This window comes from Chelon labrosus (genome assembly GCF_963514085.1).
Source record: "Chelon labrosus genome assembly, chromosome: 3".
Taxonomy (NCBI): domain Eukaryota; kingdom Metazoa; phylum Chordata; class Actinopteri; order Mugiliformes; family Mugilidae; genus Chelon; species Chelon labrosus.
In genome coordinates, this window is record NC_140339.1 from 20,880,409 (window position 1) to 20,901,247 (window position 20,839).

General features: G+C 41.0%; 1 protein-coding gene across 1 annotated transcript in view; it reads left to right on the plus strand.

Moving 5' to 3' along the window:
* kif26ba (kinesin family member 26Ba) overlaps positions 1–20,839 on the plus strand; it is an 82,676-nt gene that overhangs the window by 36,880 nt on the left and 24,957 nt on the right. The window contains exons 5-8 of the mRNA XM_084541011.1: positions 3,690–3,900; positions 15,354–15,569; positions 16,476–16,569; positions 19,706–19,851. Coding sequence (XP_084397137.1) covers positions 3,690–3,900; positions 15,354–15,569; positions 16,476–16,569; positions 19,706–19,851 — 667 coding nt within the window. The remainder of the gene's footprint in view (positions 1–3,689; positions 3,901–15,353; positions 15,570–16,475; positions 16,570–19,705; positions 19,852–20,839) is intronic.

The following is a 20,839-nucleotide window of genomic DNA, read 5'->3' on the forward strand; positions in this document are numbered from 1 at the left end:
ATAATTGGGCACCAATTAGCCACCCATCATAGAGACGGATTGATGATCACTGGTAAACTAATTATCATATCAACTACCTTTCATTAAAAATAAATGAGAGTGGTGATTTTTTTATTTTGACATATGGATGAAGACACCAATTTGCTCTTCAAGTGGTTTCACTGTTTTAAATATTAACATTTTATTCCATTGCTGTCGCCTGATGATGACCAATGTTTCAGGTCTTCTATCGTAGCCAGTGGATATCCAGATAAAAAAACATCATGGATATCCAGGCTAAGGCTCCCTGTTCAGTGTGCAGGCATTTTTATTATAGTTCAACTAGCAACTTGAGACGTGAGTATGGAGTTGGATTTGAGAAGTGATGTCTGCAACTAATTTAGACTAAGTTTGAAACCACTACATTGTTATTATTTAAGGGACAAACTTCTACTTAAGCCTGTTATGTTATGCTTCTTTTCCTCTCTGCATGAATTTCATGCGGCAAAAAACAACTGAAACGTGATTGGTCAATGTTACTTGGACCACAAACGTAAACCAGAAAGAGTCCAGTACCAAAATATTGTTCCTTGACTCCATATTCCGCATATTTACATGCAAGTATCTGTTCAAAGAGATTATTTCAACACTAGCAGCTTGCAAACACTCATTTCACACCTTGCATTGTGATTTACATTATCAAAAAGTGTTTAATACCTTGTTAATGTGTGATGTGTATGTCTGGATAATGCTTTGATGAGCATAATTAATGTGTACGTGCTATTACAGAGCAGCGTTGGCGCCTTAATAATAAGCGAGTGCTGTGGCAATTGTAGACACGTACGTGTCAATAGATAATGTCAGTAAAGCCAGTCTTTCGTCCGGGCCAGTCTCACCTGCCCTCACAACACACAGAATGCACACTTTCAAACAGCCACCATCGCTCCTCATCTCTCCCTCTATCTCCATCCGCTGACAGTCTGCTAAACAGAATGTAATTAGCTACTGAACCAACAACACAGTCCAGGGACACTGCCATAAATCAGCTCTGTGTATAGGTTTCAAGTGTCTGTAGCTGTGCCAAAGGAAAAAGAAAACAAAGTAACAACATGTTACTGCCCAAGCTATTTGTGACCTATTCTGGCTTTTAACAAGAGAAAGACACTTGAATAGACCGAGGGGAAGAGAGTCAGGCATGGCTGAAACAATCAATACATGTAAGGAAGGTTGAATGGATGGTGGCATGGATGGGTGGATATATGGAGGGCAGGGAACAAGCAAAGGATGACGGATAAAAATAATGACAGAGAGAAATAAAGTGGAAGATGCAGGGATACGTACAGAGAGAAATGCTGGGAGGGAAGTGATTGGTAGAGGGGAGGAATGAAGGTAAAGCAGAAAGGGGTGAAAGGATGTAACCGAGGAAGAGGTGATGGATAGAGAGATGGAGCTGATGGATGGAAAACAAGTGCCCTTCAGTTTAGGGTTAGATTGGAATAGATCCACTTAGCCAAATCCCAGACCACTTGTCAATAAACGCTACCAGTTAGGTGGCCTGTGTGTGTGCGTGTGTGTGTGTCACGCTTCAGTTGTCCCATAGCTTAAACCAGTCAGGGTGTGAGGATATAATGAGAGGGTAATATGACCTATACACACATACCAATGGATGCATAGCCTGCATTGTGAAACTGAATGGATTTAGAGGATGAATCGTAAAAATGGCCGCAACCAACGCCGTATAAAGATTAAAGAATGAAAGAAAGTGTACAAGTGGGACTCTCCAGCAGCAGAGTAATTGTGCATGAATCCATCATTGTCACATTGCATCCTGCAACCATCAGCAGCACTGCAGCAGTCTGTTCTTTCAGTTGTTACGAAGAAATCTGATTTTAGATTTTAATTCTGATACATTTTTCTAATTGTGTCTTTTGCTTTGAATAACACCATTACTACTTTTAAGATTCGGTAAATTCCTGCACCTGCCAAAGCTTTCTATAAGCTGTTCTGCATGCTGCGCTACATGGGGGGCTTTGAGCATCACACTGGCGTAGTAAGAAAACCTGTAATTGCCTTTGATCGCATTTGCTGCAATATGTAAGCTTAGCTTGCGCAGTGTAAAACCAATTAATGGTCTTCTCGTGCAGGTTTGTTTCACACAGTATGCACTCACACATTCACAAACACACACACATTCATATACAAATCTCCTGGGAGAGCTAGTCAAATGGTGAAATGCTTGGTCGTTCCATGGGTCACTGAGTCCACATCTCTCTTCCTCCCCCTCTCATCTATTTCTCTCTCTTACTCTCTCTCTCTCTCTCTCTTATGCTGACTCTCCCTCTTGCTCTCATTTCTGTAACCTGCTGCAGTTAATTGAAAGCCAATGGTGTGAGAATATGGCTCCTTGACAGAGAGCTGGGCGCGAGGTCTCTCTCTCGCTCTCTCTCCTTTTATAATCTTAGAAATATATGTGAGGATAGATTAAAGCAGAACAGCGCCAGGATCCCTGCCAGAGATGTTTTAAGGTCTTTTTTATTTCATTGCGTTGTTAATATCGCCTCTGCTTGTCAAGTTATGAAAAGTGCCAGTGTCAATTGTAGCGTCTTAAATTTTAAAGAAATACAGTGACAAGAACAAATCACTGAAATGAGTGATTATTATGAGTGATCTTTGCTTCAAGATCAGTCTCACTTCACCCCTCCTGTGCCTTTCTGCTCTGGCCTGTGCATTATTTATAATTTGTTTTATTACATTGACACACACTGTTTTTGGCAACACGACCCTAATATATAATTAACTACACAGCAATATAATTAAATAGTCAGTTTGGAGCAGCTTTCTGTGCACAAGCTTTGTTGCCAGGAAGAAATATTGATTTGACAAATGCCACAAGCTGTCATTTTGTATAATTTTATCATGTCCATTGTGTACCAGCTATGATCAAGCAGAAAGACATCTGAATTTGAACGTGACAGTCTTGACAAATAGACAAAGACAAAACTGCTTTCGTGAAGGTTAAAGCAGAGGTGAATAAGAGAATTATTTCTGGTTTTACAGAAAAGTTAGAGACCAAAATGGTGTCATCGCGCTGAGAGAAGCATACAGCTGGAACCTGCTGTGGTGAAATAAGAAATGAGAGCAAGAACCAAGCAAGAAATAAGAAATGAGAGCAAGAACCAAGCAAGAAATAAGAAATGAGAGCAAGAACCAAGCAAGAAATAAGAAATGAGAGCAAGAACCAAGCAAGAAATAAGAAACGAGAGCAAGAACACGAGAAAAGGAAAAAGAAACGGGATTTAAAAGTTAAAGTTAAAATAACAGGAGAATCCTAATGCGGGATAGATGGAGTATACTGGTTATAAATATCATCTCTGGTGGGCTTTTTCTGAGCTCAGTTCCAAAGGGAATTGAGTCTCAAGGAGGGAAATGAACCACTCCCCATCCAGATGTTGCTACATATGTAAACAGCAAAGTGTACGTGTAAGTGTGGGCTGAAGGGTGTATAATTTGCGTTCTATTTGCAATTAGTATATGCCATGGTTGTACTTTGGTAAAGTTTAAGGATCTAATTAGAGCCATGTGTCCGTGCACACGTGGCATCATCCCTCCTCTATCCTCTCCTCTAAAATGTTTTTGCAGTAATCAGTTATGGGTTTAACACAACTTGATTGGTTGATGACTTCCTTTTCTTTTCTGCTTTTTTCACTCAGAGCTGCGCAAAAGTTGAACTTGGCGTCAAAGAAGAAGAAACAGAAGTCGGCCGCGGTCACAGCCCCAGTGACATCATCATCATCACCATCATGTGACCCTCCTCTGTTCCCCACTAATTTCAGCGCTGCTCTTTTGGTGGCCCCTCCCCCGGCTCCACCCTGCCTTCTCCGTGCAGCCAACAAGATCAAAGATACCCCTGGACTTGGAAAGGTAATTTACATTCACATTATGTTCTGCAAAGTTTGTGTGGGCCTCTCTCGTTGGGATAACTTTGGTGACTTTTTCATTGTTGAATGATGTGATGTGTAGTTATTATAATTCAGTTTATTATAGCTCCTAATGCCATGGCTCCAACATATGTTTTTGTAGTTTGAGAGATTTGGTTATGGAGTATGGATCATTGCTTCTATTTTTTTCAGAAATCAAATCTTTTTAAAATTATGACATTTATTTTACTGCAGCAAGCATCTCAGCACAGGTGCACAAGACACATGCTGTTTTATATAATTTATTATTATGTCACCTTTGAAGGAAAAACTGTGTCAGCATGGCCCAAATTCCCAACAAGACACGCACTTTAGAAATCTGAAAAGCAAAAATAATGTTTAACCTGCAAAATATAAAGAGAAAATATAACAGAATAATGATTTACGTATGTTTATTCATCTACTGTATATGCCACAAGATTTTTACAGAGATCCAAAAAAAGGTTTTGATTATTTATTTCATTAAAAATGTTTACTGGCAGCAGCTTGTATTGGTGGCATTTACTGTAAAGCAACTGCTAAGATAAGTCAAAGTGGTTTAGTTTCAGGACGAGTGCTACTGTAGTCGTTCAAAGAACTGGAATGTGCTAAAATATTGAGCTGTAGTGTTTTGTCACGACCTTGACCAGTTTATCTAAACGTCTCTACTGGTATGTGTGTGTCCCCCCCTGTTGTGCCATACCGAAATGTAACCTAATGGTTACCACGGTAACACATCTCAGGCTGACAAAAGTCATCTGTCACCGGCGCCAGCGGTTGATGAAACGTTTGTGTGTATGTGTGTTGTGGATTCGTGGGAAGGGGGCGGGTGGGTGGGGGGGTCTTCTCAAGTGTGTGCAATATTGATCGTCCATGTAATGAGTTTTTAGTGTCCCCTCCTCCACAGTTTGAGAGGCTCACTGACTTTGTGTGTGTGTGTGTGTCCTTACTGCTGGAAAATGAATGAGTGTGGAGGACAAAATCCAACACTCACCAAACACTAGTGTCTTTTACCACACGCAGAGAAGGAAAGGCACCGCAGTATACTGTTTGTGGAAAAGTGTGCGCATCACTTACCAAACTAATTCATCACAACTGGGTGTCCTGAAGCTCTTGTCTGTCTGCCTGCGTGTACTTGTGTGCATGTGTGACAGAAATAGTTTTTTTTTCAGTTTTTGTTGGCAGTTTTCTTCTTTATTGGACAGTTGATAGTGAAGATTTCAGACAGAAACAAAGGAAGACAGAGTGGCAACAAATGCTGTCGGATATGTGCCATGTGCTGCAGGCATTTGGCTGCCAGGGCGCTCCGTCACTGTGTCATTTTAAGTGTGTGTGAAAATATGCGTGTGACATTCATATTAAACGCCAGATGAGACCCTAACCCATCTCTCTCATCTCGGTTCAGTTACATTTGTAATCAGATGTAGTAAAGTGTTATTTAGCTAAATTAATCCAGGATGACACTGACAAGCACCTTAAAAAACCTTAAAATGCTGAGAGAACACTAAACGAAATGTAAGTATTATAGTTTGAATCTGATTTATCATCTTCGGTACTTGCATTTAAAAAAAAAGAATCCCATCTGTTATCAAACAATAACAATTATTAAAGAACTGAAGTTTCTAAATGCTGAAGTAAAATAACAACAAAAGATAAATGGGTAGAGATCCGTAAGTAAGTAAAATAAATTATGCTCAAATCTTAAACTCATTGAATAATATCAGTTTAGATGTCTCATTATGAATTTTTGTGTTATTTGACAGGCTGTGTTGTTCACTTGGTCCCTCTTCTTAGTCTCTATCTCGGCTTCGTTTCCATATGGACATGACAGATGTCTTCTCAGTTGTCAAGGAGACAGATTCACACACACATATTTACAAGCGTACTCACACACATAACAAACGGTTACATTATCGACCCCTAAACAGAAACCACAGAAAATGTAAACCAGAAACCGCGTACATAGTTATCATTTGCACATAGCCTCTCTGGCCTTTTTCCTTCTCGTTACGTTATTTCTGCTTTTCTATCCCACGCTGATATTTTGTGATCTTAAGTGTGTAAATGTGTGCTGCTACTACTGTTTAATTACAAATATGAGACACCTCCCACCCCCTTTTCACAGTCATGTGGACTTCTCGCAGCTATTATTCTGGTGTGATCTCTGTTATGGTGGACATTTGATTAGCATTAACATTTTAGCAACGTACCGAATTCCTGCTGCTCTGCTGCCAGAGTTTTTACCCTAAATCAGCTGTGACAATAACAAATATTATTGTCCATCCTACGTCTGTTAAATATAAAGTTACCTCCTGGAGGTGGTTAGCTTAGAAGGGGAAGACACCAGCTAGTCTGGCTTCAGGACAAGAAATAGTGTGTAATCTAACATCCTGCTAAACCAAAGTAATTAATCTCACACTTCAGTTTTTGTGCAGATTAAACAATCAAGATTTAGCTTGTTAACTGAGTGCAGTTCAGTCTTTATTCTAAGGCAAGCTATTGGTCTCCTGCTATTGGTCTCCTGGTTTATTATTGGATGCCATTTCAAAAAAAATTTTTTTTTCATGATATGGAAATGGCACCAAGGCAGACCAATACTCTGGTTGCAACGTTACAGACCTCTTCTGTGAAATCAATTGAAGCTTGCCAAGACTCAGTCTAACACACAGTCAGACGCACACAAACACGCTCATGCAAACATATGGGAAGAAAATGGCTGTGGTGACATTTCTCCAGTAAAAAATGTCACCTGCGGTGGGGGTCGGTTCCCCGCTGAAATGGCATTTGCACACATTCACACTCACACACGGGCTTGCATGCTCACAAATTCATAGGATTATAGTGTACAATGAAAGCTGTCAAGGAAGCAGCAAAGCCCCCGGTGGAAGTGTGCATGATACATCCTGCAGGATACACGGGCTTGTCTGTGAGTGTGATTGGGGGTTAGCGTGCTCCCCCAGTGTTAATATGGCAGAAAACAGATTGAGACATCACATTTAAAGCCAGGGGAAATCAACCTGCACAGGTCGGATGTACCGCCGTGTGTGTGTGTTACTGAGAGAGAGAGAGAGAGAGAGAGAGAGAGAGCGAGAGAGAGGGAGAGAGGGGGAGACAGGGGTCTTCCTTGTTCCTTCTAGGGATGTCGAATTAAACAGAATCCCTCAGTGGATCTGTCTGAGTGGTGTCTGCATCTCAAACTCCCCTCCGTTATTTCTATACACGGTGCTTCTCTGCGTGTTGTTGGTAAGCACCGTCTCACTTTAATCAAATCAGCCAGTTGGGAGCCTTCCATTCAGACCACTGACTGCAGGGGGAGATGTGTATCAGTCAAGGAAATTAAGCTGTGTATGTATAATCACTTAGGAAACCATTTGTAGACGTACACTGAAATACAGCAGAGATTGCAAGAGACGTGTTTTTGAAGCTGCCAAATGAAAACGAAACATATGAAAAACAGAGGATTGAGTACAGGGATTGAAGGACAACAAGTTGCTTCCTATTCATATTAAAACAGTGCAAAAAGGGCTTAAACAGGTTTGGACTTCATGATTGATTTCACTGATATCATTCAGTCATTCAGCAGCTATTAAGATAATCTAATGCTTGAATGCTTTCTTTCTACCGGTCCAAACTGCTTCCACTGATTTAATTTTACAGAAAAAATATGGTGACAAGAAAACATTTGCCTCTTTAAAAAAAAGTCTTAATTGAGTTATATTTTATGGTGTCATGTGCTGTTTTGCAGCCTTGTCTGATTCCTTAGACGTGCTAGCAGCATTCAAAGCCCTGCTGTGCCTCGGTGCAGCCTCACACACTCTTCCAGGTTGGAAATACACGAGCGTGTCACAGTTGCCCCAGGGCGTACATATCCTTCTTTAAGCTGTCTGCTGCTTCATTCGCTGTTCTGTGTCATACCTGATCTACATGCAGTTTATCTGAAGAGGGATGAGAATGTTATTCGAAATGTTATGGCGGCTAATATGTGGAGCTTTCTCTTGCCTCCTCTTCTCCCTCTATAACCTATCGTCACCTCATCTTTCTTATCCAGTGGACGGATAAGTTTTATCTCTGTCCTCCCTTCTCTTATATATCTACCCTTCTTCGAATCTGAATGAAAATGAAGGACTGTGGGAGCTTTTTTGCTCCCCTCCTCTTTCATCTCTGCAGCCAGCATTTTGCACACACGCACACTCACAGATTGCGCCTTGACCTTGGGGGAAAATGATACTATGACAGCTAATCAATTTTTAATAGCAGCTACGATCCCTCTCAGGCCACAAGCTGTGTGCGTCTGTCATGAGTGAGCATGTGAAAGCGCATTTTCCATGGGCATTTGTGTGCCTTTATGCCCGTCCGGGTGTCTGTGTGTCTAGTATCTAAATGACTGACTGAGCCTGTTATGGAAATCCAGTACAGTAGCCACTTTGTTCCACCTTGCAGCTGAAATATTAATGCTGTCGGTATTGGCAGACAGGGAGCTTGTGATCCACACACGAACCTGTGTGTCTATCTTTGTGAGAACTTTGGCACAATGCATTCCCCCGCCCCTTATCCTAACCCCACTCATCTCAAGTGCCTAACCCTAATCATAACCATAACCTGATTGTGCGCTTTTTACTGAATCCGAGTCTTAACAGGTTTTAACCCTCCCTAGTCCTGCAGAATACTAATGTTTTGGGGTCCAGAGAAATGGCTCCATAGTGTTAGTATTCCGCATGAGTTTAACCCCCACAACACACGCACCTTGAATTTGATTATAGATGTGAGAGCCAATCAAAAACATTCATTTCAATCTTGGCTGAATTATATTAAGAATTACATGACTAGAGGTTTTCTCATTCTGTTTGTATTTAAAGTCAGAGATAACTGGTGGTTTGGTAGATTTGCATTAGTTTGAGGCTGCACTAGTGCATCCAGTTAGTTCTTGTAAATCACCAAGTCTAAACATTTGTGCTAAACAGTCTGAATCAATTTCTGATTAATGCAACACATGATTAGGTTACACTTGGTTCTATGATATTCATCGTCCTATTAAATGACTGTTTTGCATCAGCTTTAAGTGTAGTCCTTTCAGCTACACCAATCAGGCATAACATTATGACCACCTGCCTAATATTGTGTAGGTCTCCCCCGTTCCTATGGACATGGGGCTACTGAGGGTGTCCTGTGGTGTCTGGTAACAGAATCTTTGGGTCCCATGGGTTGAGGGGAGGGGCCTCTGTGGATCATCCCACAGATACTTGATCAATTTGGGATCTAGTGAATTTGGAGGCCAGGTCAACACCTTGTGCTGTTCTTCATGTTTTTTTAGTTGTTCCTAAACCATTTTTGTGTGTGTGTCTGTGTCAGGCTGCATCCTGCTGGGGATGGCTGCTGCCATCAAGCAGTGTCATTGCTATGGGGTGGGAGTAAAAAGCGGACTGTCACACCAACCAGATGCTCAGCTGTCAGCCAATGTTGGGTTGTCATTGAACATTTGTGACCTTGTTTTGGGAGGGTGTCCCGCAAAGTTTCCATTAGTCATATTCCTATTCGTGGCTTTTTTGGCCAACTGAGCATGTTGAATGTGCGGTTCCTGAGAAAGATTATTCTGATTGGCTGTTGATCTTACACATGTCAGAAGATTTTACCTGGAGCCTAATTGTTTCACACTTCATAAAAAGGTACAACAAAGACTCTTTTTTTCCTGATGACCCCATGGTGAATTGGACTGCCCAAACAGCTGCTGATGAACTTTTACCTCTGTACCACTGGAGATGATTCTGATTCAGTGTTACACAATGTGTGATGGCTTTAATAATGCTGGTCTCTTAACCCAAGTGTGCATTTGACTAATTTCGTGAGTGGTTAACTTGAGCTGTACAACTTATGTATGACCCAAAGTTACAGTGTTTTGCTATTTCGCCATTGTAGGTACAGAAGAGCTCCTTTATGTGATATAAAGTCTCCTCCTTGTCAAATTAGTTGTATGATCTCAGCATTACATCCAACTGAGAACAGCCAACATGGATCTTAAGATACTGTGAGCTGAGCTGGAATGAATAAATGAGTTAAAATTGACCCGAAGCCTGAACTATTCCCATATGGTATTTGTATCTATGTCTCTGTACAAGTGTTGGCACAATTGTGTGTTTCTGCAGTGTTTGGGAACCAATTAGAGCTCTGTCTCAGTTGCTTATTGATTTTCCAGCCAATAGCAATGAAGCACAGCTCTGAGGGACTATCGAACAATCTTCTCTCTGCTCAGGTTTGGTTGTTGCTGTTTTCCTGAATTCCTTTACTTAAATTGGCTCAAAGAGTTCATTGTTCCTGAGTGTTGTGTGTTAAGCGGAGGAACCGTGAGATCACTATCCAAGAGTGTGTGCTATGGGTGAGGTCAGTTTCTCAGGAAAAAACCCTGACTCTTTGCCCTTCAGCTTAGAAATGAACCTCAAAGCTGTTGCCGGCGTAATCTTTAGTTTGTTTCTAGGTTGAAAATAGGAATCATACACACGGGCACTCAGACACATTACACAGATATCTAAGCAACTGGAAAATAAATTACTACATGGAGAAAAAAGGACAAGAAACTCGTGTTTCAGTTGATCTCCACATTGAGAGAAAAATGAGAATAAAGACCAGATGATAGAAAAGGCATTATCATTTGTTCTAAGAAAGGAGAGAAAGTGAGATAAGTGAGAATGGAGTGGGTTCACAGTGATATTGAGTAATATGATTTTTCTCAAACGCAAAGAGAGACTGAAGAACAGACAAATATATGTGGTGTGAAAGTGAGAAGCAGAGTGAGGAGGGTGGAGAGAACGTCTGCAGGAGGGGAAAGAAGAGAGGGTTAAATGGATACAAAGGGATCACAAGACAGTAGACTGACAAAGTGAGTGAGTCTCTGGAGGGTTATTAGTAACCTATTTCTCTCTCCGTATTTCACTCTGTCTCTTTTTTTTCTGAAATAAACATCACTGCATCTTTCTTTTTCATTTAACTGGACAAAGAGTCCATTAGCTTTGTGTTCCTCCTGCAAATGTTGTATTGGCTGGAGCACTTTGCCGCATGTATTGATTCAGTGGTGGAACTAGGCCAAGGATCCTCTGAGAATATTGTGGGTGTGTATTTGATAAGACATACAGGCACACAATTTCCTAACTGATCTTGACCCAGGCTTAAGAGTCAGATTCAAGTTCTTAGGTAAATTCAGGTAAAACGAAAGCTGGCAAAGACACAAACTGACCCAAAGTTTTGGATGTGGCACAAATACATATTATTATTAAAGTATTTGTTTGTAATTCCTCAGTCACCTTATAGATGGTATAACTGTGCTGATGTGTCTGTTTCCCAGTTGTTGTTATGTGGTCATCAGTACAGAGATTTGACAGTTTGATAAAAAGGGAATGGAGGTTAATGGTCCCCAGTGTGACTCTTAGCCATTTCACATACACACTCAGTATTTTGAGAAACGGACATGGCATAGCATTATGGCCCCATTTATGCCATACACACACCTTCCACACTTTCAGACATGAGGAGGAAATAGACTCTCGGGGGGTAAGACTTTATGAGTTACGCCTTGTAAAGCGTGCAACGGTAAAATCCTTCCCCCCAGGCTCTTACTGATGTGATGGGCTCTTTTATTGGGGTCAGGAGAGGGCCTGGCTAGCACTCAATCTGAGAGTGTGTGCCAGAAAAAAAGAGTGTGTCTGTGTTTGTGTAGTGGTATGGGTATTTAGTCGTATTTTTTTAAACACAAACTCTTGACCTGACTTTAAGCCCCAGTATCCTGGGGTTATTAAGGGTCACGAAGGTTACATATTTATTGTGTTTGGGTGGCTTCACAGTTCATCTTAGACCCTCATCTAAAGATACACACAGTTCAGACGCCAACACAAACACTCTCTTATGCACACCCACTCACAGAATTTATTGAACCAACCCTCTTAAATGGCCCGTGGTCATTTAATGATGCAACCAAAGGAAAGCCTGTTAATGTGTTGTATTAGGCGTGCGTGTACATGACAACAGAGTGAGAGGGAAACGTGCATGCAAACATGAACATATTAAGAGCTTTTAGAAGATAAGTTCTCGATGTGATTTTTATGTGACAATATATTATTAACTAGCTTTTATGTTTTTATATAACCCTTAGCTATCCAGGTTAATTAGGTCAATGTAAGCCTAGCTTGTTCTGGTTCTCTTTGTCCTTTGCCTTTGGGCCATGAATTAATTTCATTAATTTATAATTAATATCAAAACTTAAATTTGAATCCATTTTGGAGAAGATTTGCTTTATAAGGTTGAGTTGTCGTAGACCATTTATTATGAAGTTGCTGAACATTTTTAGTTATGTAATTAAATAAATATATAATCTAACTCACCTACAGTACTTTTATTCTGTTAATACTCTGTCTCAGTGCAGAGGGATTTAGAGTGTTTTGGGATTACCGTGCAATGCGTAGTTCCGTCGTTGTGCTTAACTGCAAGCGCACTTGACATGATTATTCATCTGTGCTAACAAACACAAACAGACAAAAGATTTCTCTCCCTGCCTCTTCTTCCCCTCTTAGGAGCCACATAAACACTTTAGTCTTTTTCATCTACCCTGCAACATTACTCCTTGAAGATATTACATCTTACCTTGTTCAGAAAACACATGTCATACATAATAAAAATATAGATTTTTTTCTTACTTTTCGCCACAGTAAACTATTAAGTAAGGTCAAGTTAGCATACTCAAGTAATTTAACATCTTGATATAGTTGACATTATCTGACTCAAGCTATGACAGATATCAGGATTTATAGCAATACCTTATCCTCCAACAATACTGCTACACTATTATCCATCTATCCATGTACTGCTCTCATCCTTTTTGAGATCTAGAGCTCTAGAGCTTTTCCCACCATGCACTAGGGTCTGACAAGGTGCTCATACTAGATGCTGGCTCCCATTTCAGGGAGTAAATGCTTTGCTTGGTCCATACATCGAATTCAAGGATGCACCTGCACCTCCTCTCTGAATGAGCCTCACACAGGCCAGAACTAATGATGTATCCATGCTGTTTCTGTTAAGTCATAACATCCAGAATGTAATAGCATATCTTGTGCCTGTCAGCCAGTGAGCCAGTGCACTGCATACCGTCAGCTCATCTGCTGTTTGAAACGTTCAGCTCCTTTCATCTGCCATGCCTTATGCCGTATTCTTGTCATATTGTTTAAGCTGTAATTACTCACAAGAGAGAGGGAAATATCATTTTTTCATCCTTCCATTCTAGGTCTGAATATGGGATATTGTCAATTCATGTCTGTATCCTTCAAGTAGTGAAAAAAAGCTACTGAAAAATCACCAGACTACTGGCATAATGACTACAAATGCACCACAACTAAATCCAAACTTACTTGATGCAATTGTTTGTTTCTGGACTTCAAGTTTCAATTAGTAAAAACTTGTATTGTCGCATTTTACAGCACAAAAACAGAATAAAAGCAACTACCAATATTAAGATATAAATTTGGTATGTGCCAAGACAACAACACAAGAGACATCACTTGGTAAATGTGCTGTGTGTTGAATCAATATGAAGATGTACAAAGTTGTAAGAACAACTTTTGGATCTCAGAAAGTCCAGACAGAGAACATAACTCTTAAGGGTGAACAGAGATAAACAGCAAAATAGGTCAACTGACTCCCAAAGTGACATATGTGAGTGTTTGCAGAAACACCATGCATGACCTTTTTCAAATTTGTGAGAAAGTATTACAAAGTCAGCTTTTGAAAGAACAGAAAGGTGAATGGCACTGTAATCCAAATCTTGGACATTCCCCCAGGAGACTAGAGTTTGTGTCTTGTGTCGTAGCATTATTTTTTAATGTTAACTTATTCTATTCATTCAGTTTTATTTATATAGCGTCAGTACAATACAAATGATCTCAAAACGCTTTACACAGCCGAGTCTGAAACACATAAAGCAAGTTTATTATTCCCTTCTTGGATTATCACCTTGATCTCCAGTTCCCATTTGTTTAGACTTAAGTGCCAAAACTACTTGATCATGGAATGGACCAAAAGAGACTTCTCATTACAAGACAAACCTCTACATTTTTGCAACAAGCTTCCCCATTGTCTACTGCCTGATGAGTCCCACATGACGGCAGGAGGGCTTATAGCTACATAAACACTCGCCTACATCCAAAGTCGCGATATAAATATCAAATATACATGATAAGTAGGGTGGTGTGAATGGTGTGAATCATAAAGCGTTCACATACCTGACACCAACATCCCACCATCCGTTTCAAGCAAGCCTCTCTTCGACTTGTCAGAAAGGAAATGTGGCGTTAAGCCTCTGGATTATCCTGTAGTGTGAACCAGGAAGACACATTAAGCGACAAAACATGGAGAGAGGGAGACAGATGTGATGAATCAGAAGGTGATATCATCACCGAGAGATCAAACGAACAAGTGAGATTAATTCACCTATGTGAGTGAGCGGAAGAGAAGAGAGCAACAATAAACTGCTAGAAAGTGCCTCAAACTTTTAAACATCCTGAACAAACGGAGTTGTTTATGTGTTAAAATGTTCTGCAACTCACTCAGATTCGATGACGCAGCGTTTTGCTGCATCTCATATCAAAGAAAACAACAGCAGCTGTCAGGCGGTAAATTGCGGCTGGTAACAGTTTGTGACAGGAGTGGGAGGAAAGGAAGAGCGAGAGGGCGAGAGAGCTAAAACAGGATTTCTGTAATTTAGGCTTTTGATGTGTGGCAGTGAGCTAAAGGTAGAAAGGAGGGATGAACAGAGGAGAAGAGGATAGAAGGAGAAAGAGATCACGGAAGACTGACAGGTAACGGAGGAGGGACGAGTTATACTTTCAGGATGAATAAGGTGATGACAGAAGGAGGGAGCGTGTATATTCTCATGTAGTACAGAAGTAAAAAGCTGAATTTCGTTGCTCTTTGTGAGTCTAAAGGTGAAGATAGACGTCTTCCACCAACAATGCTTCACAGAAATACCAAATCTGTTCCTGGTTTTAACTTGGGTAGACTCTCTCAGTGAATTATAAGTGAAGACAGGGGTAATCAGCATGAGAGGAACCAAAAACATAACAAAACATTACCAGGACACATGCCATTGTGTGATTGCCAAGGAAACACATAGTGCCACAGTTTAGAAAACCATCTTGAAAACTCCATGTGTAACTCTTAGCTAATTTTGTTTGTGCATCCTGCGCCTCGTTTTTGGGCGTTGTTACATATCAGATCAGAATAAATTTATCTCTCAACCGTGCAGATTGTGTGCGTCATGATTTTAACTTTAATCACTGTATCGGTGATTAACAATACATTTGCCTTCAGCCTGTTCTGTTCTGTTCTGTTTGTTTCAGTCTGTTGTTTCTAAACATGTGCTTTCTATAACCGTCCTACCCTCAGGTGAAAGTGATGATGCGTGTGTGCCCGGTGTCTCAGTCCGATGCAGCCGAGTCCAGCTCCTTCCTGAAAGTGGATCCCAGGAAGAAGCAAATCACCATCATGGACCCTTCAGCAAATCAAACACCAAATGCTGCTTCCCAGAAAAAGGCGGGAGCCAATCAGGTCCCTCCGAAGATGTTCACCTTTGACGCCGCGTTCCCTCCTGATGCATCACAGGTCAGAGAAAAGAGTCCGGAAGACACAGAACATATGACCTTACATGACATTACACTGAACGGCAAGCTTTCATTAAAGTGATTCCAAGTTTCTGAAGCAACCGGTTAGCTTAGCACAATGACTGGAAAGAGAGGGCCTATAATTGTTTGAGCATACAACCCATGAAATAATTATTTTTACATTTCAAACAATGTCATGTGTATTTGTGAGCTTTAGAGGTGCTAGCAAGTGTTTTTTTATTTTTTTTTTTGAGAGCAAGGTTGGCTGTTTCTGCCCGCTACAGTATAAGTTAAGCTAACAAGCTGCTGGTTCTCAGAGACAAACACCTAAAAACTGGTGAGACAGTAAATACATCATACAGCATATGCCTGGCCATGTCTTTAGCAATGATAAACAGTTTTATTTTACTGTCAATCAAGTGAAAGGTTAATAGACTGCTGAGATGTTGTTGTTTTTTTCCATTTTTTCTGCCAGCATAGTGTGATAGCAGTGATGTGTTGCCTCCATATGGGGTCGTGTTTAACATGTTCACAAGGAAAGTCCATCAGAGATGTCCCCTCTTGTGGGATTTGTGACTTCTTTTTGTTTTTTCTTCTGAATTTTACAATATGTCTGAGTGAAATGTTGATATTCTCCAACATCCTTTCATTATGAGTTTGCATTTCCTACAGTTGCCATTTATTAGCTTGCTAAACTGTTATCCTCGGTGGCTTCTAGTTAGCTAGCAGCGGTGTTCTCATGACTTATGGCTGATGTTAACATCTGAACAGCTACATGTTGTAAATCTTTTATGACACACCAAAACGATTAATAATATTAAAAACATAGCTTCACTTCTAATATGGACCATGTCTACTGATATGTTAATTTTCCTGACCTTCTTCCTATATCCTTGGCTGTTGCTAGGCGGAGGTGTGTGCGGGAACAGTTGCTGAGGTTATTCAGTCTGTGGTGAATGGAGCAGATGGCTGTGTCTTCTGCTTTGGACACTCCAAGCTGGGTAAGAGTCTTTCTCTCTCTATCTCTCTCTCTCACACACACACACAAAATCAAAGCATGTGTGGCTTGTGAGTCATCCTTAGTGTGTGTGTCTCACCATCAGTGTGTCAGTCCTTCACTTGGCCGTCTCTCGGTTGGCCCTCATGTATCAGAGAGAGAAAGAAGAGGATTAGTGTCTGCTGAAGCTGAAAGCATCCTCAGTCTGCTCTGTCTCTGTTTCTGTCTTCCTTTTCCCCTCGCTAATCCTTCTGAAGCTGCTTTTTAGAGAAGCTGTCTTTAAAAGGGTCAGGACCCCTCGCTGCACATTGCAACGTGTCTGAATCCGGGCATGCACTGACACAAACAAAGACCCACAACACACGCGCACGCTCTTCAACGCAGGGTCAGCCCCTGTTGTGTTTATCCCTGTACATTCAAGCAGCATTATCCGTTTTGGTTTGTGATCTTCGTGCGTACAGCTGGAGTTTCTAACTCCCCTTGAACTGATGAGCAGAGGACGAGTAGAGTGGAAATGCTTCAGATCAGCAGGGAACGTGGAGTTTTACGTAAAAAGCCGCTGTTTCTTTGTTGTGGTACAGGAAATCTGACACTTGCCAAATCTTTAGAAAAAAAGTCATTTATAATTTATTATACTGTTCAGCCATGCAGTTAGTCATTATAAGTGGGTCTTATTTATTTATTTCTAAGGATTGTTTTGAGCCGATTAGAAACTTCTTTTAGGCTACTGGGGATCCAAATAAAGAATTGAGCAAAACTGTCAGACCTGCACTAAAAGCTAGGAGTTTAGACAGATTCACTAAAGATTCAATAACACGCTGGGTTTTTTAAAAAAAATGGAAGGGCCTCTTGCTGGTCTTTGGGTTGTGCTGTAGAGCACAGAGCACACCGCTCTATTCCTCATCTCTTTCATGTGTAGTTTCCATGGATGTACAGGTGCTCCATTCATTCCTGTGAAATTTCCTCAGTGGGTGCAGAGGCCATTGAGCAGATGCACTGGACTCCTCTGGCTGTGCAAGCCGAGAGCATGCTCATTAGAAACTTCTTTGGGTTGAGCTGGGTGACTTCCCGTTGGCTCCCTGAATATAATAATAGCATAAAATTATTATTTTCTTTATTGGAGTGAATGCATCAGATTTATAATTACAATTAGTTTTCAATTCAATTCTTTTTACAGACTTGTGTTCGGGGAAAACTATATTTTTAGCCATTGTGTGTCAGCTGTACTGTGTGGTCACTATGCACCGACCATCACTGTTGTTTTAACGCCATTAAGACAATGAAAAATCAGCTAGGCCAACCTAAATTCACGACCACTGTAGCCTCAGCATGCACAGTCCTGTAGAGTTCACCCTTTACTAGAATCGTGTCGGACAGATCAAGCCAACAGATGCACATATAATCACTGCAGATCTCCCAAGACACAAAACCAACACAACAAGCAGACTGTCAAGAGCAGATCAATACTTTCCATTTCATCATGTTTACATGTTTTCATTCTGCTGTCAAATACTGACACATGACAACACAGACTGTCATGATACGTGATGATGACTCATAGAGCATAATATGACTATGGCAGAAACTAATATTCCTAACATGCCTTCTTATTGCCAAGCTTGATCGTGTTGATGATACTAAAAGTGCTGTCCTTTGATTGAAAGAGCAAACTATCTTTGATGGATTTCTCAATCAATTTTACTGTTATATTAGCGCCGTGACCTTGCTTGTTTCAGTTGAAACGGCCGCCGCTGTAGCCGCGGATGAGATAATTCTTTATGATCTAGCTCACCTAAGGCCATGGATCTTAATGAGGTGACATTATAACAGCATTACCTTATTTCTAATTAAAATGGGGAAAGTAACACAACCAGCATTTATCTTCGGCTCTGTGGCCCTCGGCTGTAGACACATACGGAGGCTCAGAAGCAGCCAAGTCTACTCACGCACACACTCATGTGCACATTCACTACAGGCAAAAAGGTTTTCGTTGAATGGGAAAAATTAAATCAAAGTCCAAATCCTCCTGAACAAAGGGATCAGAGAATCATCTCGCTTTAAGTCATGTCTGATGGATTTTGCTAAACGTCTTAGATTAGTGGTCCACGGACACAATCACACACACACACAGGGCTTTATTTTGTGTGGCGTATCATCACTGTGCGTCAGTGTTGTGTCAGCTGGTGGAAGTCAGCTAGTTGACTATTATTTGAAAGTCTGAGGTATTCAGAGCAGAAGCCACACACGTACTCACATAGATGTGTATTTTAAGACTCTCACACAGGCCTGACAGATAAGAAAACAGAAAGCAGGGTTGTTCAAATGTTCTTTGGTTTTGGTTGCAGTACGGCATAGGGCCATTATGACTGAGGGAAGCCATTTGATTTGTTAAATGAAAGGAACCAGCTAATAAATTAGATAAATCAAAGTAAATGGCCCAGTGATGGTTTGAAGGAGCTCTTTTAATACAGCTGATTGCAACATCTAATATATGTCTTAGTATTTAACAGCACTTTGGTTTTATTTAGAGGAGTCTCAGCTTTGTGATTTAGAGAAAGATGTTTAATTATATCAATAATAAATGATATAAACCCTACTACAGTGGCACAGGTTAAATACAGCCCTTTTTCTAGCCAGTTTACTATCTCATCTAGTTTGTGACAAATAATGAAATGCATTTTTGTTTTGACAGAAGTCTAGACGCTCTAGGAAACACTGTAGGAGAACAATGTAGAATTACAGTGTAGCTGACAACCTCCCCTCCGTCCTTTCTCAGAACAAATCAGACACATTTCTCTACTCTGCATCGCAGGAGTCGGGCTTTTGATGTCCTCTGTTTTCTGTGTAAGTGTTTGTGTCGGTGTGATTGTTAGCTGTGACATGTGGCTTTGTTAAGATGCCTGTTTGATCTCCAAGTTCTGACGGCCAGAGCAGGTGCGGGAGGGGGATAATCATCATCTTGTGACTGAAAGGGACAGACCCGTGTGTACATGCATGCTCAGACTCGCAAACACATGCACGGCACACACAGATCTACTCATGGTTGTGTGTTTTTGATATTCTTTTTTTTTTTTTTTTGGACAGATGTCCATCTTTTTATAGTTCGCCCCTCTCTCATCTTGTCTTTCTGTCTCATCCAGGTAAATCCTACACAATGATTGGCCGTGACGACTCTCTTCAGACTCTGGGTATAATCCCCTGTGCCATCTCCTGGTTGTTTAAGCTCATCAATGAGAGAAAGGAGAAAACAGGGGCACGTTTCTCTGTCCGCGTCTCTGCTGTGGAGGTCAGTGTGGTTTTATCCTACAGAAATGACAAACAAACATTTGACAAAGCCAGTCTCTTATAAATAGCAGCGGCAGCAGTAAATGTATGTGTGGAGCTGTAGTATAATAGCTGACATTAGTTTTCTATAACTATCATAATTTTAGTCTTTGGCTTCTGCATTAAAAGTAATAGCTTATTAAAGCCTGGATTCTACTTTTAGACTGAAATATTGGTCATAGATCAATCTGGAAAGTAACCTTGACCGAAAAAAGACAATGAGGTGGGGGGGTCACGTGATGCACCGAGGAGGATAGACGCTTCGTTGTCGGTCTCCTCACTGGATTTAATTTAAACAATATTTCTCAGGTTACCCGTTGCTAAATTGTGGTGAATTATCACTAAATCAATACAGAGACAGTGAATATGTCACTAGACAACTTTTTTACCATGCCCAAAAAGAGAGAGACTCGGAAAAAGAACAAGTCGGCTGCTAGCGAACCGCTAGCTAACCCAGACGACGACACAGAGCCAGAGCTAGCTAACGACGAGGAGCTAGACTGTGCCGAGCCAAGAAAGGAGCTCTCCAACCCCGCTAACGATGACGTGGTGGTACGGCAGGTGACGCGTAATATTAAGGAGATGTTGGACTCTACACTCGCTAATATCCTGAAACCAGTCACAGAGATGTCAGAAAAGCTAGACAAAATAGTAGACAGACTGGCGGCGGTGGAACAACGAGTCTCCGACTTGGAGGATAATGCAGCGGCTAATACACCACGTCTCGAAGCGGTGGAGTCAGCGTTGAAAAAAGCGATGGGAAAACTTGAGAATTATGAAAACCAGAGTCGACGACAAAATGTCAGAATTATAGGACTGAAAGAAGGCACTGAAGGTAAGGATCCACCCGTGTTTTTTGAGAAATGGATTCCAGAGGTCTTGAACATGGACATGGAAGGGAAGCGGCTGAAAATAGAGCGGGCTCACCGTGTTGGACCTCCGGCGGGATC